The 18,674-nt window shown below is 41.6% G+C and overlaps 1 protein-coding gene across 2 annotated transcripts in view; it reads left to right on the top strand.

The window, feature by feature from the left end:
• Positions 1 to 18,674, top strand: part of TFRC (transferrin receptor) — a 33,100-nt gene that overhangs the window by 9,413 nt on the left and 5,013 nt on the right. For both annotated transcript variants that reach the window (XM_054480479.2, XM_063661362.1), the window contains exons 5-17: positions 641 to 790; positions 1,292 to 1,394; positions 3,254 to 3,367; positions 4,367 to 4,465; positions 4,822 to 4,961; positions 8,104 to 8,261; positions 9,271 to 9,390; positions 10,735 to 10,820; positions 11,031 to 11,094; positions 13,436 to 13,503; positions 14,866 to 14,924; positions 15,133 to 15,214; positions 17,861 to 18,082. In XM_054480479.2, the coding sequence (XP_054336454.1) occupies positions 641 to 790; positions 1,292 to 1,394; positions 3,254 to 3,367; positions 4,367 to 4,465; positions 4,822 to 4,961; positions 8,104 to 8,261; positions 9,271 to 9,390; positions 10,735 to 10,820; positions 11,031 to 11,094; positions 13,436 to 13,503; positions 14,866 to 14,924; positions 15,133 to 15,214; positions 17,861 to 18,082 (1,465 nt within the window). The remainder of the gene's footprint in view (positions 1 to 640; positions 791 to 1,291; positions 1,395 to 3,253; positions 3,368 to 4,366; positions 4,466 to 4,821; positions 4,962 to 8,103; positions 8,262 to 9,270; positions 9,391 to 10,734; positions 10,821 to 11,030; positions 11,095 to 13,435; positions 13,504 to 14,865; positions 14,925 to 15,132; positions 15,215 to 17,860; positions 18,083 to 18,674) is intronic.

The raw sequence follows: 18,674 nt of genomic DNA, 5'->3' as shown, positions 1-18,674 counted from the left end.
ATGCCTCTGTGCAAAGAATATATTTATCTTTTCCTTTTTGCAAGCTTCCTACAGTTACAGTGGTTCCATAATTCTTTAGTCTTAAGTTATGGCATTTTCTGCTTCATCTAGTTGATGCTTTTGTGTTTGTTTACTATACACCAGACCTTATGGATGAAGTGAGAGTATAGTCCACTCCACAAAAATGTGAGAACTAATATGCTGAGTAAATAGAAATAACTATGGGAGATCGGACCAAGGAGCAGTTCTGCTTCAGGGTATTCAGAAATGCTTCACAAGTAGGTGAGAATTGAAACTATGCACTCTGTTCAGCACAGTATTACTATCTTAGATTTTATAGTAGATCTCCTGGAAGCTACTCATTTCCCCTAAAACTACCCTAAGCAGATACATTGTGTTATGATGAGGCTCTTGAAGGAGTGCTTTATAGTGGGTAAAGAAGCTTTGAAGTTATAAGATTTGGGGCACAGTTTTTTTTCTTTCGTGTTATTCTGGTCAGTCTAGAAGTTTTGGGTCACAGTTCATTTATCTGAACTATGAGGGATAATATTTTGCTTTCAAAACAATTTGTTTAATCCTTGAGTTAAATGTTTATTTTAAATTAAACTTAAGTTCATTTAACAGACATTTTCTCCTCCAGGCTGCTGAATGAAAATTCATATGTCCCTCGTGAGGCTGGATCTCAAAAAGATGAAAATCTTGCGTTGTATGTTGAAAATCAATTTCGTGAATTTAAACTCAGCAAAGTCTGGCGTGATCAACATTTTGTTAAGATTCAGGTCAAAGACAGGTATGTTGAAAGATGGTAAACTCATTTTTATACAAGTAGCTATTTTCAGGTGTGCTAAATATAGCAAAGACTTTTTGTTATTGTTGTTTTTTTTTTGAAATGGAGTCTCGCTCTGTTACCCAGGCTGGAGTGCAGTGTCACAATCTCTGCTCACCGCAGCCTCTGCCTTCTGGGTTCAAGTGATTCTCCTGCCTTAGCCTCCAGAGCAGCTGGGATTACAGGCGCACGCCACCATGCCCAGCTAATTTTTGTATTTTTAGTAGAGGTGGGGTGGTCCTGAACTTTTGACCTCAGGTGATCGGCCCGCCTCGGCCTCCCAAAGTGCTGGGATTACAGGCGTGAGCCACCACATGCGGCCCAAAGGCTTTTACAGTAAAAATCAAGCTTAAGATTTAGAGGTAAATTTCCTCAAGCCAAATAATGCAAGACATAATAAATGTAAGCTATTGTGTTTTTTGGAAGGATGACCTTAGGCTTATTTTAACTTAATCTTTTTAACAGCGCTCAAAACTCGGTGATCATAGTTGATAAGAACGGTAGACTTGTTTACCTGGTGGAGAATCCTGGGGGTTATGTGGCGTATAGTAAGGCTGCAACTGTTACTGTAAGTAAGGCAAAACAGTGCATGAGACTCTTCCCTATTGAATCATTCAAAACTCATCTTTTCTGTTCTTAGTTATAAATTTACTTGTAAAATGTAAATGATCATGAGATATTTTGGTTTTCAACCCTCTAATGACACAGTCAACATGCATTGTCTTTTGTCTCTAATCACTTTCCCCATGTCCTGTTTTATTTTTTCTTTATAGTACTGTTAGCAGCTGACATTATCTATGCCTTTGTTTCCATTAGAATGTGAGCCAGATGAAGAATCATGGGTTAGTTCTATTTACTGCCATGTCGCAGAGCTTTGGAGAATGGCTGACATACATAGTAATATTTGCTAAACAAATGCATATCCTCCCTGTGGGGACAGATGTAAATATCCATCTTGGCTGGGGGCCTAGTCTTAGCTTGATTCATTAATGCTTGATCTTTTTCTGTTTTTGTTTTGAGACAGGGTGTCACTCTGTTGCCCTAGCTGGAGTGCAGTGGCGTGAGCTTGGCTCACTGCAACCTCCACCACCACCCAGGCTCAAGTGAGCCTCCCGAGTAGCTGAGACGTCCAGCTAATTTTTATTTTTTATTTTTTATTGTTATTATTATTATTTTTTTGGTAGAGACAGGGTTTTGCCATGTTGGCCAGGCTGGTCTTGAATTGAAACTCCTGGGCTCAAGCGATTCACCACCCTCAGCCTCCCAAAGTGCTGGGATTACGGGAGTAAACTGCTGCGCCCAGCCCTTGATCTTTTTAAATTTAGGCAAATACAGTCAAATTAACACAGAAATAGAGAACAGATAGATGGAATAATTTTCAGCTTAAAAATCACATTTGTGGCTAGGCGTGGTGGCTCACACCCATAATCCCAGCACTTTGGGAGTCCAAGGTGGGCAGATCACCTGAGGTCAGAGACCAGCCTGGCCAACATGGTGAACTCTACTAAAAATACAAAAATTAGCCAGGTGTGGTGGTGGGTGCCTGTAATCCCAGCTACTTGGGAGGCTGGGGCAGGAGAATCCCTTGAAGCCAGGAGGTGGAGGTTGCAGTGAGCGGAGATTGCGCCATTGCACTCCAGCCTGAGCAACAAGAGCGAAATTCCATCTCCCCCCCCCAAAAAAAAAAAAAAAAAATCACATTTGTAAGTCAGGTGTATCTCTCTAGTGGATACCTTTGTTAAGTCAGGGGCATCTCTAGTGGATACCTTTCGGGGCTGGTGCAGTTCTATGTCGATTCCTTGCCTTTCTGGATACTTGTGCTTTATCCCTTTGCCTGGCTGCCTATAAGCCAGGAGTTTAGTGAGGAGTAGATTGTTCTGTTAAAGAATGTTGAAGATTTTTGTTCAACTTCAAGCTCTCTGTATTGAGGTGCTTGGTTGTTAGCGTCAGTTTATAGCTGTTCATCTGGACTCTTACTAGCTTAGGAACATGATGACACATCTAAAGTTGGTGTATGCAAGTCACTTTGGTTGTAATAGATGGTGTTTTAATTTTGGGACAGATTTATTATCAGACCTTTCAGTTAAAACCTATTTCTGTGATGTCCTCAAGGCTAAGATTGTTCCAGGCCTCCAGTCCCATGACCAGTTTACATGGGCCTCTTTAATCTAAATGCCCTTCAGATGAAAGGCAGCATGGGATAAAAGCATGAAAGACATAGGAGGCCAAAAATCTTTATTTTATTCCAATAGCTCTGACCTAAAAGTTGCAGTTTTTTAGAACTCATGTCTTTTTTAGGCCTTGGCCTCCTTTTATCTCTTACTTGGGTTGCCTGTCTTAGGTTTGATCTATAACACTCTTCTGTCTCAAGATTTTAGAGCTGTTCCGATACCATATTGCTCATTAAATCTAATGTCTTTGTTCTAGGGTAAACTGGTCCATGCTAATTTTGGTACTAAAAAAGATTTTGAGGATTTAGACACTCCTGTGAATGGATCTATAGTGATTGTCAGAGCAGGGAAAATCACCTTTGCAGAAAAGGTGAGTATGAGTTATTATAATATTAAATACAGTACTTTGGTATCTTACTCTTCAGGTAAGTGATATTTCTTGTTAATATTCTCACGTTCTGAAAACCAGCAATCTTAAACTCTCATACCAGATAATATAATTTATTAAAATGCTCAACAAATGAAGTAAGTTCCACTTACCTAATCAGAAGTGCTTAAGTGAAAGCTATTTCTCTGTATGTTTTACGCATACTCAGAATTTAGCTAAAAGTATGTTTTATAAAAAGGAAAATTAATAGCCAAACATACATAAGGAACTAGAGTGGAACATATCAAAAGACAGTGGTGATTTCTGCATTTTTAAAAAAGTGGCAGGGCTCACACCTGTAATCCCAACACTTTGGGAGGCTGAGGTGGGAGGACTGCTTGAGCCCTGGAGCTTGTGAGATGTGACTTATGCCACTACAGCCTGAGTGACAGAGTGAGGAGACTCAAAAAAGTGGTTGTCTTAGATGGGTTTTTGTTATTTTTCTTTTCTTTTTTTTTTTGAGACGGAATCTCTTGTCACCCTGGCTGGAGTGCAGTGGCGTGATCTTAGCTCACTGCAACCTCTGCCTCCCAGGTTCAAGTGATGCTCCTGCCTCAGCCTTCCGAGTAGCTGGGATTACAGGTGCCCACCACCATGCCTGGCTAATTTTTGCATTTTTAGTAGAGACAGGGTTTCACCATGTTGGCCTGGCTGGTCTTGAACTCCTGACCTCAGGTGATCCACCTGCCTCGGCCTCCCAAATTGCTGGGATTACAGGCGTGAGCCACCGCTCCCGGCCTGTTATTCTTCTTATTTTGCAAACAAGTGAGTTAATTTTTCAGGAAACAATTAACAAATTACCAGATAAACAATTTGAAATATTTGGAAGTATTATAAGTTTAGTCCTCTGTAACCATTTGGCCTTTAGCATAATGTCCAGGATGTATTCTCATTTCGTATGATCAGATCTTCATTTTCTGAGCTTTATATGTTTTCTTTTAGGTTGCAAATGCTGAAAGCTTAAATGCAATTGGTGTCTTGATATACATGGACCAGACTAAATTTCCCATTGTTAACGCAGAACTTTCATTCTTTGGACATGTGAGTTATTTTTTGAGTTCTTTGAGTTGTTCTTGGATTCCTGTATTAGCAGAAATAGCACTGTGTCTTCCTTAAATGCTCTTTTTTCTGGGAGGGCGTTAGCAGTAAGCAAGAAGATAGATTACATTGACTTTGAAGCTTTATTATTTGTTGCTAAAAGTACTTAATCAATAGTGCCTTGAATTGAGAATTTCCATGTGCCATGAAAACAGGAGTCACATTGTAGAGCCACTCAGATTTTTGAGGCTTCAAGTTGGTAAACTAAGGTTGTGCTGTAGCCTTATACCAAATCTGAATCTTACAGAGAACTTTTGAGGAAGTATGTGATGGAGTGGATTGCTCTTTTGTTTTCCTAGGCTCATCTGGGGACAGGTGACCCTTACACACCTGGATTCCCTTCCTTCAATCACACTCAGTTTCCACCATCTCGGTCATCAGGATTGCCTAATATACCCGTCCAGACAATCTCCAGAGCTGCCGCAGAAAAGCTGTTTGGGTAAGTTTTTATTTGAAAGTGGTCCTTGCATAGTGAGGTTTTATGATTAGGGAAGAGCAGTAATATGTTGATTAAAATGTTAAACATGATTATAATTTTCCACATTTGGGAATTTGGAGGATGGTTAGCTGTTACCTTGGTACAGATAAAAATGAATTTTTCTCTATAAAGAGATGTTAATAATGGACTTTGGACTTATAAACAATGCAGGAGAATAAGGAGACTTATAAACCCAGTGAATTCCTTGTGCAGGATTCCTGGCATAGCTTCTGCTCAAGTACTTCTGTGTTGAAGCACGATGCCTATGGCAACCCATTCAGTTAGTGGAGAGAATCTGTTAGAATTCATATTGGGATAAAATCCTATTCCTTGAAACATCCATTTGTCTGGATTTTTCTTCTAAGCAATAGAGTATGATTCCAGTTACCTTGTCTATAGATTGAGAAGCCTCGCTTCTCATGATGGTTTCCAGAGAAACCATTTATGGTAGTGGCTTGCTCCTCTGGATATCCTCCCTGTAGCATTAGTGTCTCTCTTTAAAAACACAGCCCAGTTCCATTAGAGTACGTAGCATTAATTTTGATTTGGATGTGGACATATTTATCCTTTCCTGTTATTATAGGATGGAGATCTAATTTCAGACCTTTATGAAAGCGTTTATCTCCTGTATGACATAGGCTCTCTGATCCTGTTTCTTTAACATAATTGGATAGTGAAAATATATTCTACTTGATAGTCTCAAATGAAGAACATCTGTATATAAGGAGTATATGAAATACCATGACTGTTGATCATGCTGAGAGGCATGTAGCATAGGGGAGTGCGTAACATACCATGACTATTGATAACGCTGAGAGGCATTTAGCATAGGGGAGTGTGTAACATACCATGATTATTGATAACGCTAAGAGGCATTTAGCATGGGAAGGAGTGTATGACATACCATGATTATTGATAATGCTAAGAGGCATTTAGCATGGGAAGGAGTGTGTAACATACCATGACTATTGATAATGCTAAGAGGCATTTAGCATGGGAAGGAGTGTATGACATACCATGATTATTGATAATGCTAAGAGGCATTTAGCATGGGAAGGAGTGTGTAACATACCATGACTATTGATAATGCTAAGAGGCATTTAGCATGGGAAGGAGTGTATGACATACCATGATTATTGATAATGCTAAGAGGCATTTAGCATGGGAAGGAGTGTGTAACATACCATGACTATTGATAATGCTAAGAGGCATTTAGCATGGGAAGGAGTGCGTAACATACCATGACTATTGATAACGCTGAGAGGCATTTAGCATAGAGGAGTGTGTAACGTACCATGACTATTGATAATGCTAAGAGGCATTTAGCATGGGAAGGAGTGTGTAACATGACGACTATTGATAACGCTAAGAGGCATTTAGCATGGGAAGGAGTGCGTAACATACCATGACTATTGATAACGCTGAGAGGCATTTAGCATAGGGGAGTGTGTAACATAGCATGACTATTGATAATGCTAAGAGGCATTTAGCATGAGGAGGAGTGTGTAACATATGACGACTATTGATAATGCTAAGAGGCATTTAGCATGGGAAGGAGTGTATGACATACCATGACTATTGATAATGCTAAGAGGCATTTAGCATGGGAAGGAGTGTATGACATACCATGACTATTGATAATGCTAAGAGGCATTTAGCATGGGAAGGAGTGCGTAACATACCATGACTATTGATAACGCTGAGAGGCATTTAGCATAGAGGAGTGTGTAACGTACCATGACTATTGATAATGCTAAGAGGCATTTAGCATGGGAAGGAGTGTGTAACATATGACGACTATTGATAACGCTGAGAGGCATTTAGCATGGGAAGGAGTGCGTAACATACCATGACTATTGATAACGCTGAGAGGCATTTAGCATAGGGGAGTGTGTAACATAGCATGACTATTGATAATGCTAAGAGGCATTTAGCATGAGGAGGAGTGTGTAACATATGACGACTATTGATAATGCTAAGAGGCATTTAGCATGGGAAGGAGTGTATGACATACCATGACTATTGATAATGCTAAGAGGCATTTAGCATGGGTGATTTTTGTTGACTCATTCTACCTACCACCTACAAGTTGTAACCAACCTGTGAAGCCAGCATCCCATCTTATCCTTATGTAGTAGGGGAGTAATAATATTTCAACCTGTATTTATGTAAGTAAGCCCCCTTAGAAGCAGCTATTATTTGGGTAACACAGAGGAATTAGGGGAAGCACAGGATTTTTGTTTGTTTGTTTGACAGTCTCACTCTGTTGCCCAGGCTGGAGTGCAGTGGCGTGATCCTGGCTCACTGCAACCTCCACCTCCTGGGTTCAAGGAATTCTGCCTCAGCCTTCCAAAGTGCTGGGATTAGAGGCGTGAGCCACCGCACCCAGCTGAGGAATATTTTTTATAACTGAGCTAAGAATGTGTACTATCCTTGTTAGTGGTGACAGTTGGGAAACATAAAAATGTATTAATATTCTTTTATATATTAGAAGAACTTCATTTTGAGTCCATCTTGGTATGTATTCCAAATATAAACTACGTAACTATGTCTGGCAGAAAGGCATAGTTAGAGAAGTGTTTTAAAATATTGCTTAATTAATGGTTTTCAATTGGCCGTCTACAGATCAAAGTAAGATGCAAATGGTTCACCACTAGAGAGTAAGGTTTTTTTTGTTTTCATTTTGTTTTGTTTTGTTTTGTTCTGTTTTGTTTGAGACAGGAATTGTGCTCTGTTGCCCAGGCTGGAGTGCAGTGGCGTGATCTCGGCTCACTGCAGCCTCCGCCTCCCAGGTTCAAGTGATTCTCCTCCTCATCCTCCTTAGTAGCTGGGATTACAGGCGCACGCCACCATGCCCAGTTGATTTTTGTATTTTTAGTAGAGTCGGGGTTTCACCATGTTGGTCAGGCTGGTCTTGAACTCCTGACCTTGTGATCCACCTGCCTCGGCCTCCCAAAGTGCTGGGATTACAGGGGTGAGCCACTGCGCCGGGCCAAGAGTAAGTTTTGTTTATATGTCCTCTTAATCTATAGCTTCACTGGACAGAAGTAAACCTTGGGCAAGGAACAATAACTCAGAACTTACGCCTGCTTTCTGATTCTAGGAATATGGAAGGAGACTGTCCCTCTGACTGGAAAACAGATTCTACATGTAGGATGGTAACCTCAGAAAGCAAGAATGTGAAGCTCACTGTGAGCAATGTGCTGAAAGAGATAAAAATTCTTAACATCTTTGGAGTTATTAAAGGCTTTGTAGAACCAGGTAAAGACCCACCCCCCCACTTTTTTTTTGTTTTCTTTGCTGTTCTTAAGGATGTGGCTAGAGAAGGAGGGAGTGTAGGAATGCTGGCTTGGCTTGGTTTTATGAAGTGCTCAATCTTGTCTGTCCTAAAGTGAATTGTTTATGTGTCAGTTTCTTTTTTTTTTTTTTTTTTTTTGAGAAGGAGTTTCACTCTTGCTCCCCAGGCTGGAGTGCAGTGGCGTGATCTCAGCTGACTGCAACTTCTACCTCCCAGGTTCAAGCCATTCTCCTGCCTCAGCCTCCCCAGTAGCTGGGATTACAGGCATGCACCACCACACCTGGCTAATTTTGTATTTTTAGTACAGACACGGTTTCTCCATGTTGGTCGGGCTCCATGAGGTCAGAGCTCCTGACCTCAGGTGATCTGCCTGCCTCAGCCTCCCAAAGTGCTGGGATTACAGGCGTGAGCCACCGCGCCCAGCCTATGTGTCAGTTTTATTGGGAGGTAATAAGGCCCTAGGAAATTCTTGTTAAAAATTGACCATTATGACTAGAAAATCTATTCTAAGTTATTGACTAGACCAGTGATAAGCAAATTTCTTAAGGGGGCAGATAATAAACCTTTTGCAGGCTATACAGTCTCTCTTTTAGCTGTTCAACTCTGTGGGAGCAAGAAAACAGGCACAGACTGCACGTAGTGAGTGGGCGTGCGGGCTGTAGTTTGCCAGTCCCTGGAGTTAACTTTAAATGCAATCAAATAGCCAACACTTACTAAGAAATAAGTCCTTGGACTTAAGTAGTCAGTAAATTTAATTAGTAGTGTAGGAAAAAAGTAGCTCTACTAGTAAGGTAAAATTAATATTCTCATGTGAATTTTTAACTGCCAGAGTTTTTAGTCAGATTTGAAGTAAGGCTCTTTTATCCTTAATACATATACTGCACTTTTACCTTTCTACTGATGTGCTAATTCTAGAAAAGTTTAGAAGCTGATTATGTAAGTTCTTTCTTCCTCTTTTTTCTTTTTTTAAAGATCACTATGTTGTAGTTGGGGCCCAGAGAGATGCATGGGGCCCTGGAGCTGCAAAATCCGGTGTAGGCACAGCTCTCCTATTGAAACTTGCCGAGATGTTCTCAGATATGGTCTTAAAAGGTAGAGTACATATTTTGATTCCTTAGACTATTGGTGCACTACATACAGTTCTAGATGTTAATATACTGTGCTTTGCTCACTTTGCCTGCATTCCTATGGTTCTCTCATGCTAGACTCTAGTTCTTAAATACAAGGCAGATTGTCTTTTGTTGTAGCTGCCTTTTCCTTTGAAACAGCTTTCCATAAAGTGTTTTAGCTGTGCTAAAAATCACCAGTTTCTTTGAGACAGTGGAGTTATTGAGCCCTAGTGCTTAGTTTGGTGGATCCAGAGTGATAAGGCGGATCATAGTCCCTAAGCAATCTATTTGAAAGCAGTAGCATACCTCTACTCATGTACTGAGGCCTAACAGCTATTGAAATTTTGTTCTGTTTATTCATTTATTTATTTTTTGAGACAGAGTTTCACTCTGTTGCCCAGGCTGGAGTGCAGTGGTGTGATCTCAGCTCACTGCAACTGCTGCCTCCAGACTTCAAGCAATTCTCCTGAGTAGCTGGGATTACAGGCACCCACCACCACGCCCGGCTAATTTTTGTATTTTTACTAGAGACGGGGTTTCACCATGTTGGCCAGGTTGGTCTCCTGACCTCATGTGATTCACCCGCCTCAGCCTCCCAAAATGCTGCTAGTGAGCCACCGTGCCCCGCCTCTTTTGTTCATTTTTGAGCCTTTCTGTCCTACTTGCCACTCTTTCACACTCCTACCCACCCACACATTCAAAATCACGTCACACTCTTGAATCTTTGGGTCATAGGGCAAACTGCAATGCTTAACTTTAATACAGAAAAAGATACACTGAGGGAAGTGGGCGGGATGGAGGGCAGTGTGATACACGTAAAAGGCGCTGTCACAAATGTAGTTTCTCTGCAAACTCCTCTTGTAACTTAAATTTGTGAGTTTTTATTTTATTTTAGAATTATTTTTTTAAAATCCAGTGTTTGGATTTACCTCTGAAAATTTTTCTCAAGATGTGCATCATCATGCTTACACTGTTTTCAATGATCTCTGGGTCCAGAAGTTAAGGAACTCCAAGAATGAAACTCCAAGAATGAAATTGTAAAAGGGTGACTACTGGCCCCTGCTATGTACTCGAAATCTTATTTGCAGATCTCCTATCTTGCTCTTTGTAGGTTACTTAAAAAAAAATTATTCCTATTCTTTTATTCTTTGGGGTCTCAAAAAAATATTTTGTTAGTATTTTTTTTTCTTTTTTGGCTCAGAAAAAAAAAGATTTTGGAATCTGCTATCTTGGAATTAGACCTTCTGATTCATCTTAAGTGGGATACCTTCCATCCTTGTCTGTGTATAACCTTTCCTAAGGTAAAGCTAACTTTCTTCTCTTTCAGATGGGTTTCAGCCCAGCAGAAGCATTATCTTTGCCAGTTGGAGTGCTGGAGACTTTGGATCGGTTGGTGCCACTGAATGGCTAGAGGTATTCTTTATCATCCATTCCCATATTGGACACCTGAGCTTGTGGGCTTAAGCTGTCCTCCAGAAGTGATGTTTTTATAGGTTTGATTTTACCATTTTTGCCTTTGCGTTTAGTCTCAATAGAGTCCAGAATTGAAAATGAATCCCTAATGCTACTGTATGTGATACATAAACAGATTTATACTTATTAGTGTTCTCCCTTCTCTTCTAGGGATACCTTTCTTCCCTGCATTTAAAGGCTTTCACTTATATTAATCTGGATAAAGCGGTTCTTGGTAAGTATCCCTTTCATTAGCTGTTTATGAATTCAGGTAAACTTTTTTTTTTTTTTTTGAGATGGAGTTTTGCTCTTGTCGCCCAGGCTGGAGTGCAATGGCACGATCTTGGCTCAGTGCAATCTCTGTCTCCCAGATTCAAGCGATTCTCCTGCCTTAGCCTCCTGAGTAGCTGGGATTACAGGTGCTCACCACCACACCCAGCTAATTTTTTGTATTTTTAGTAGAGACGGGGCTTCACTATGTTGGCCAGGATGGTCTCGAACTCCTGACCTCAGGCGACCTGCCTGCCTTGGCCTGGGATTACAGACGTGGGCCACCGTGCCTGGCCAGGTAAACTACTTTGAAGTGGAAGAAAGCTTTTTTTTTTTTTTTTTTTTGAGACAGGGTCTCCTCTATTGCCCAGGCTAGAGTGCAGTGGCACAATCTTGGCTCACTGCAGCCTTGACCTCCTGGGCTCAGGTGATCCTCCCACTTCAGCCACCTGGCTAATTTTTTTGTAGAGATGGGGTTTTGCCATGTTGCCCAGGCTGGTCTCAGACTCCTGAGTTCAAGCATTCTACTTCAGCTGCCCAAAATGCTGTGGTTACAGGCATGAGCCATTGCCCTCAGCCTGTATCTTAACCTTCCTTTAAATAGTCGGTCAAGTTACACAGTGAGCACAGACTGCCTTGTCTAGAGCAGTGGGTAGTTCTCAATGTGGTCCCCAGATTAGTAGCATCAGGAACTGCTACAAATGTAAACTTTCAGGTCCACCCCAGACCTTTGAGTCAGAAATGGGAGTGTTGATCTAAAAACTGGGCTTTTTGGGCTGGGTGCGGTGGTGCACGCCTGTAATCCCAGCACTTGGGAGGCCAAGGCAGGCGGATCACCTGAGGTCAGGAGTTCGAGACCAGCCTGGCCAACATGGTGAAACCCTGTCTCTATTAAAAATACAAAAATTAGCCGGGCGTGGTGGCGAGCACCTGTAATCCCAGCTACTCAGGAGGCTGAGGCAGGAGAATCACTTGAACCCGGGAGGCAGGGGTTGCAGTGAGCCAAGATGGTGCCATTGCACTCCAGCCTGGGCGACAGAGCGAGACTCCATCTCAAAAAAACAAACAAAACAACTGGGCTTTTTTTTTTGGCAACCCTTGGGGAATAAAAACCTATTATTTTCTTAAGGACAAAGTATCCTGAAGCAAAAAAACCCAAACAAATAAACAAAAAACTTTAACAAGCATTCCAGGTAATTCTGATGAACTAAAGTTTTAGGACCCTAAGTCTGGTTATTGAGGTGAGAAGACACTAAACTATCCGTATAGAATGGTACTTAGAGAGTAATTCATATCCTGTTACGTTGTGGCATCACTGATAGAAATATTGGATAATTGAAACTTCTAGAAGAGTGAATGTTCACTGTCAGCAGAAAATTGACAAAAAGTTTGAATGTTATTTAAAGTGCAGCTGTACATTCAACAGGAATGGGGTAAAAAAGAAAGTGCAGATGTAGCTGATGAACTGAGAATAGTGAAATATCTACATGGGGGAAAAAAGGAAAGAGTTATAATTAAACCTCTCTAGGTTAGTTATTTCCCTGTTGTATGTTTGCCGCAGAATGTGCTGAGTATAGCAAGCATACTATATATAGCTCTAACCAGAAAGTTAAACATGAAATTGCTAATGGGGGAGGCCGCACATGTGTGGGGGCAGTGGATTTATGGGACCTCTAGGTACCTTTCTCTTAATTTTGCTGCTGAACCTAAAACTGCTCTGATTTCTGAATTTTTTTTTTTTTTTTTTTTTTTTTTGAGACGGAGTCTCGCTTTGTCACCCAGGCTGGAGTGCAGTGGCGCCATCCCAGCTCACTGCAAGCTCTGCCTCCCGGGTTCACGCCATTCTCCTGCCTCAGCCTTCTGAGTAGCTGGGACTACAGGTGCCCGCCACCATGCCTGGCTAATTTTTTGTATTTTTAGTAGAGACGGGGTTTCACCATGCCAGCCAAGATGGTCTTGATCTCCTGACCTCGTAATCTGCCCTCCTGGGCCTCCCAAAGTGCTGGGATTATAGGCGTGAGCCACCATGCCCGGCCTAACTGCTCTGATATTTTTAAAAAAGATCACTTGGATTAAAGTATGTAAACTCAAGGAGTAGTATGAGCCTCACTTGAGTCAAGTTAGCATAGTTGCTAAAGAGCTTGATACCAAAATTACTTTTGTCTACTTGATGAATGGGATAGTTGTTGCATAGGACCACTGATCTAGATTACTGTCTTATTTGTCAAGTACTTATAGTTGTAGAAGTAGCAGTGTGAAAATTACTGGAATGGAGAAGGGGCAATGATAAAATAATTTATTTTCAGGTACCAGCAACTTCAAGGTTTCTGCCAGCCCACTGTTGTATACACTTATTGAGAAAACAATGCAAAATGTGAGTATATACCTCATTACAAAAATGTATGACTTAATTTTTTGTTGAATCGACCTGAGATAAAAAACACTGATATGTAAACCGTAGTCAGTAACAAAAAATAGAAATTGAGAATAAATTTTATAGCAGCATTATTTAAGGGATACTTGCCTATTGAACCATATGAGATGAGGGCTCCAATCTTATAGAATATGTTGTCTATTTAGGAATATATAACAAAATGCCATGAGGCCTGAGCTGTAGTGCAGGTGCCCGCAGGGGATTGTCTATAGAGTCACAATGCTAAGGAAGGCTTAAATCAACTTGAACTAAACTTTGAGAAGGCCGGACGAAATATTCACTGAATAAAGAATTACCATAGTTTTGAATGAGGGAGAGCATATGAAAGAAAATATCTGCCTAATGGGATTAGAGGCTGTATATTGGAGTGAGTAAAGTTAGAAACAGGTCAGATAGCAGACATTGATTGGCCTTGATCCCAAGAGATACTAGGGATTATAGGATCTCAAGCAAGGTGATAATGAATTTGCCAGTTAGGTTGGTGGCATAAGATGTACTAGAAGGAAGAAACCAGAAACAAGATAGGCATAGTATGAAGCCCAGAGAGGGCTTTTACAATTATGGGTAAGCCACCATGGTTTTGTTTGTTTGTTTGTTTGTTGCACTCTGTCACCAGGCTGGAGTGCAATGGTGTGATCTTGGCTCACTGCAGCCTCCAACTCCTGGGTTCAAGTGATTCTCCTGCCTCAGCCTCCCGAGGAGCTGGGACTACAGGTGCACACCACCACACCTGGCTAATTTTTGTATTTTTAGTAGAGATGGGGTTTCGCCATGTTGGCCAGGATGGTCTCAATCCCTTGACGTCATGATCTCTTGACCTCGGCCCCCCAAAGTGCTGGGATTACAGGTGTGAGCCACCGCGCCCGGCTTTTTTTTGTTTGTTTGTTTTTTTCCTTTTTTTGTTTTTTGTTTGTTTGTTTGTTTGTTTTTTAAAGAGACAAAGTCTTGCTGTGTTGCCCAGGCTAGTCTCAAACTTCTGGGCTCAAGTGATCCTCACACCTCGGCCTCCCAAAGTGTTGGGATTGCAGGTGTGAACTACCCCGCCCGGCCTAGGCCCACTTTTAAAATGTTAATTAAGAAGAAAACATTTTTTCCTCACCATAACTAAAGGAACTGACAACATGAGCCTAGTTAGTAATAACTTAAAGTTGAGATTGTTTTAACTATCATAAATAATTTCTTTTCAAGAAGATATAATACAAGTTTTCTATTTATAAATTTTTATAGAGTAACATGTTAGTGACTAGCCTGAATAAATAAGTTCCAAAAGGTTAGTTTTAATGATAATTTCTTATCTTACAGGTGAAACATCCGGTTACTGGGCAATCTCTATATCAGGACAGCAACTGGGCCAGCAAAGTGTAAGTTGAGAAAAGTGAATGAACAAACTAATAGAAAAGCAGAGAGTCTACCTACTACGTTAGGTAGAATCTAAATCTGTCCTTGCATTGAACTTACTTACACCTAAAGATATTCAACTAAATAATTTATTTTGGATGGGGGGACTAGCATGATAGAACAGTCTATTCTTTAGAACACTTTCTAAAGACACATTCTTTCTCTTTGCAGTGAGAAACTCACTTTAGACAATGCTGCTTTCCCTTTCCTTGCATATTCTGGAATCCCAGCAGTTTCTTTCTGTTTTTGTGAGGTAAGTCTGTTCATTTAAATGACAAATGGAGAGAGGCTCTCTAAAAGGAAGTGATCTTTATTTGGGAATAGGGCATTGCAGTGGGAATGCCTGTGCTATAGTCAACTATGTACATATTTAGAGAGGTAAAGGAAAACAAGTTTTTAAAGGACAAATGACGAGGATTACAAAATTATTTTGAGGTAATTATTCTTGGCTACCAAGATCAATAACAAGGATGACACCAGTCCAAGGTTGACAGGCAGTTGCTAGGCAGATTTTCTCACAAGAGAATTTTTTTGGTGCAAGGTTGCAGTGGCCTTTGTGTAAGGTTGTAGTTTTTGTAAAAAGGGAAAAAAAAAAACAACCCTTAGTCCTTGTTATCAGACATACAAGGATGAGACCCTTCTCTTCAGGGTTGCATTTTTGTTAACACTAGTGACTCCATTTTGATTTTGACAACTTGCACATATCTTAGTTGTTGGGGTTTTGTTTTTTTTTTTTTTGACAATGGTGACTTGCTCTGTCACCCAGGCTGGGGTGCAGTGGCCCGATCATGGCTCACTGCAGCCTCAAGCAGTCCTCCCCCTTCAGCCTCCAAACTGTTTGGATTATAGGCAAGAGCTACTTAATGCACCTGGCCATGGATCTTCTTGTGTCAACTTTGAGACCAAGTTTACTGCAGTGCTTAAAATGTTTTGAGAAGTTATACACATGTGCTGGACGTGGTAGCTCACGCCTGTAATCCTGTAGCAGGACAAGCCGCAGACAAATCCCCTCAGACACCGAGTTAAAGAAGGAAGGGCTTTATTTGGCCAGGAGCTTTGGCAAAACTCGCGTCTCCAAAAACTGAGCTCCCCGAGTGAGCAATTCCTGACTCTTTTAAGGGCTTACAACTACGGGGGTCTGCGTGAGAGGGTCGTGATCAATTGAGCAAGCAGGGGGTACGTGACTGGGGGTTGCATGCACCGGTAATTAGAACAGAACAGAACAGGACAGGGATTTTCACAGTGCTTTTCCATACAATGTCTGGAATCTATAGATAACATAACCGGTTAGGTCAGGGCTTGATCTTTAACCAGGCCCAGGGTGCGGTGGCGCTGGGCTGTCTGCCTCTGCCTTTTAGTTTTTACTTCTTCTTTCTTTGGAGGCAGAAATTGCGCGTAAGACAGTATGAGGGGTGGTCTCCTCACTTAATCCCAGCACTTTGGGAGGCCTAGGAAGGCGGATTACGAAGTCAGGAGTTTGAGACTAGCCTGACCAAAATGGTGAAACCCCGTCTCTGCTAAAAATACAAAAATTAGTCGGACATGGTGGTGCGTGCCTGTAACCCCAGCTACTCAGGAGGCTGAGGCAGGAGAATTGCTTGAACCTGGGAGGCAGAGGTTGCAGTGAGCTGAGATGGAGCCACTGCACTCCAGCTTGGGTGACAGAGCAAGACCCTGTCTCAAAAAAAAAAGAAGTTATACACGTGTAATTATTGCGTGTTCCTTCATTATCAGTTTTAACACAGACTTGTTAATCTCAATTAGCTTAATTAGCATTTGAGTTTATTGCTAAAACTTCTTTATGAGTTTTAATAATGAGGCTTGGCGGAGTGTGGTGGGTCATACCTGTAATCCCAGCATTTCGGAGGCCAAGGCGGGTGGATCACTTGAGGTCAGGAGTTCAAGACCAGCCTGGCCAACATGGTTAAACCCCATCTCTACTAAAAATACAAAAAAATTAGCTGGGCATGGTGGCACATGCCTATAATCCCAGCTGCTCAGGAGGCTGAGGTGGAAGAATCGCTTGAACCCAGGGGGCAGAGGTTGTAGTGAGCCGAGATCGCGCCATTGCACTCTAGCCTGGGCAACAGAGCAAGATTGTCTAACAACAACAACAAAAAAACCGAGGCTGAATTTCTTGAGTGATTGAGCAGTGGCTATCTATTGGACAGTCCAGCTGAACAGTATTTTCATCAGGCTGGGTGCAGTAACTCACAACTATAATTCCGGCACATTGGATGGCTGAGGTGGGCGGATCACTTGAGGCCAGGAGTGAGACCAGCCTGGGTAACGTGCCTAGACTATATCTCTACAAAAAATTTTTTTAATTAAGCTGGCCCAGTGGCATGCATCTGTAGTCCCAGCTCCTTGGGAGGCTGAGGCAGGGGGGTCACTTGAGCCAGGAGCTTAAGGCTGCTGGGAGCCATGATTGCATCACCACACTTCAGCCTGGGTGACAGAGTGACCTCGTCTCAAGGCTGTGGGGAGCCGTGATTGCATCACTGCACTCTAGCCTGGGTGACAGACAGACCTCGTCTCAAGGTATGTTTCATCTGTGTTCTCTTTTTTCATTGATAAAGGCCCAAACTTCCCAGAGAGAAAAACATACAGCCTTAAGGAATTTGGCTAGAAGTCTATTCAGGGCATATGATATGATAGAACAGGGATTCTGTAGAACCTGGAAGAAAGTAGTCACTCTAGGAGTAGGTTAGATTCGGAGAAGTAGCAAGAATGTACTTAAAGCAGCAGATAATGAGATAAAATTGGGGTAAATTGGGGTAGGAATATGTTAGAAGCAAGGGGGGAACTGTAGTTATTGTTACCTCGATGGCGAAGCCAGAATGTGAGGCTCTTGCTCTTAGAACTCATGTGAGTACCATAGCCTCGCATTTTCTTGCAGGACACAGATTATCCTTATTTGGGTACCACCATGGACACCTATAAGGAGCTGATTGAGAGGATTCCTGAGTTGAACGAAGTGGCACGAGCAGCTGCAGAGGTCGCTGGTCAGTTCATGATTAAACTAACCCATGACGTTGAATTGAACCTGGACTATGAGAGGTACAACAGCCAACTGCTTTCATTTGTGAGGGATCTGAACCAATACAGAGCAGACATAAAGGTGAGCACTGATTCCAATTATGTTTTTATTGCTGAATGTCAAGTATTTTGAAGTGTGATGTGTTCCTTTGTGTTCCTGTTGGAAGGGTGATTGTAGCCATAGTACATTTTAAAGTGAACTGAGGTATAATTGTATGTAGAATTGGTAACTTGTTTGAGAGAAGTCGGGAGGCTGTGGATTAGAGACCTAGGACAGAGCTCAGCAAGTGTTTCAGAATCCAGAGCAGTGTCAGGTTTTCTGTCACTCATGTCTCCCAGGCAGCCCGTCAGTAGGACACGGAATATGAAGATCTCAGCAAGGAGTTGGGCTGTGTGCCTCTCGGGTGTGACACAGATGGAAAGACAGCACAGCTAGCAGTATTCTATCTCGTATTGATCTGCGCATCTAAAATTCAAATATTCCATTAAATGAAACTGATAAGCAGGATGAGGTGGTGCATACCCATAGCCCCAACTACTTCTGCTGAGGCAGGAGGATTGCTGGAGCCCAGCCCAGGCAACATAGCAAAATCCCATCTCTAAATAAATTAATAAAACTAATATTAAAGTAGCTTCCAGATGGTTTTATGGTACTAGGAGTTGATTTTTAACAG

The sequence above is a fragment of the Pongo pygmaeus genome, chromosome 2 (assembly GCF_028885625.2).
Source record: "Pongo pygmaeus isolate AG05252 chromosome 2, NHGRI_mPonPyg2-v2.0_pri, whole genome shotgun sequence".
Taxonomy (NCBI): Eukaryota; Metazoa; Chordata; class Mammalia; order Primates; family Hominidae; genus Pongo; species Pongo pygmaeus.
This window is presented reverse-complemented; position numbering and strand designations above follow the sequence as displayed.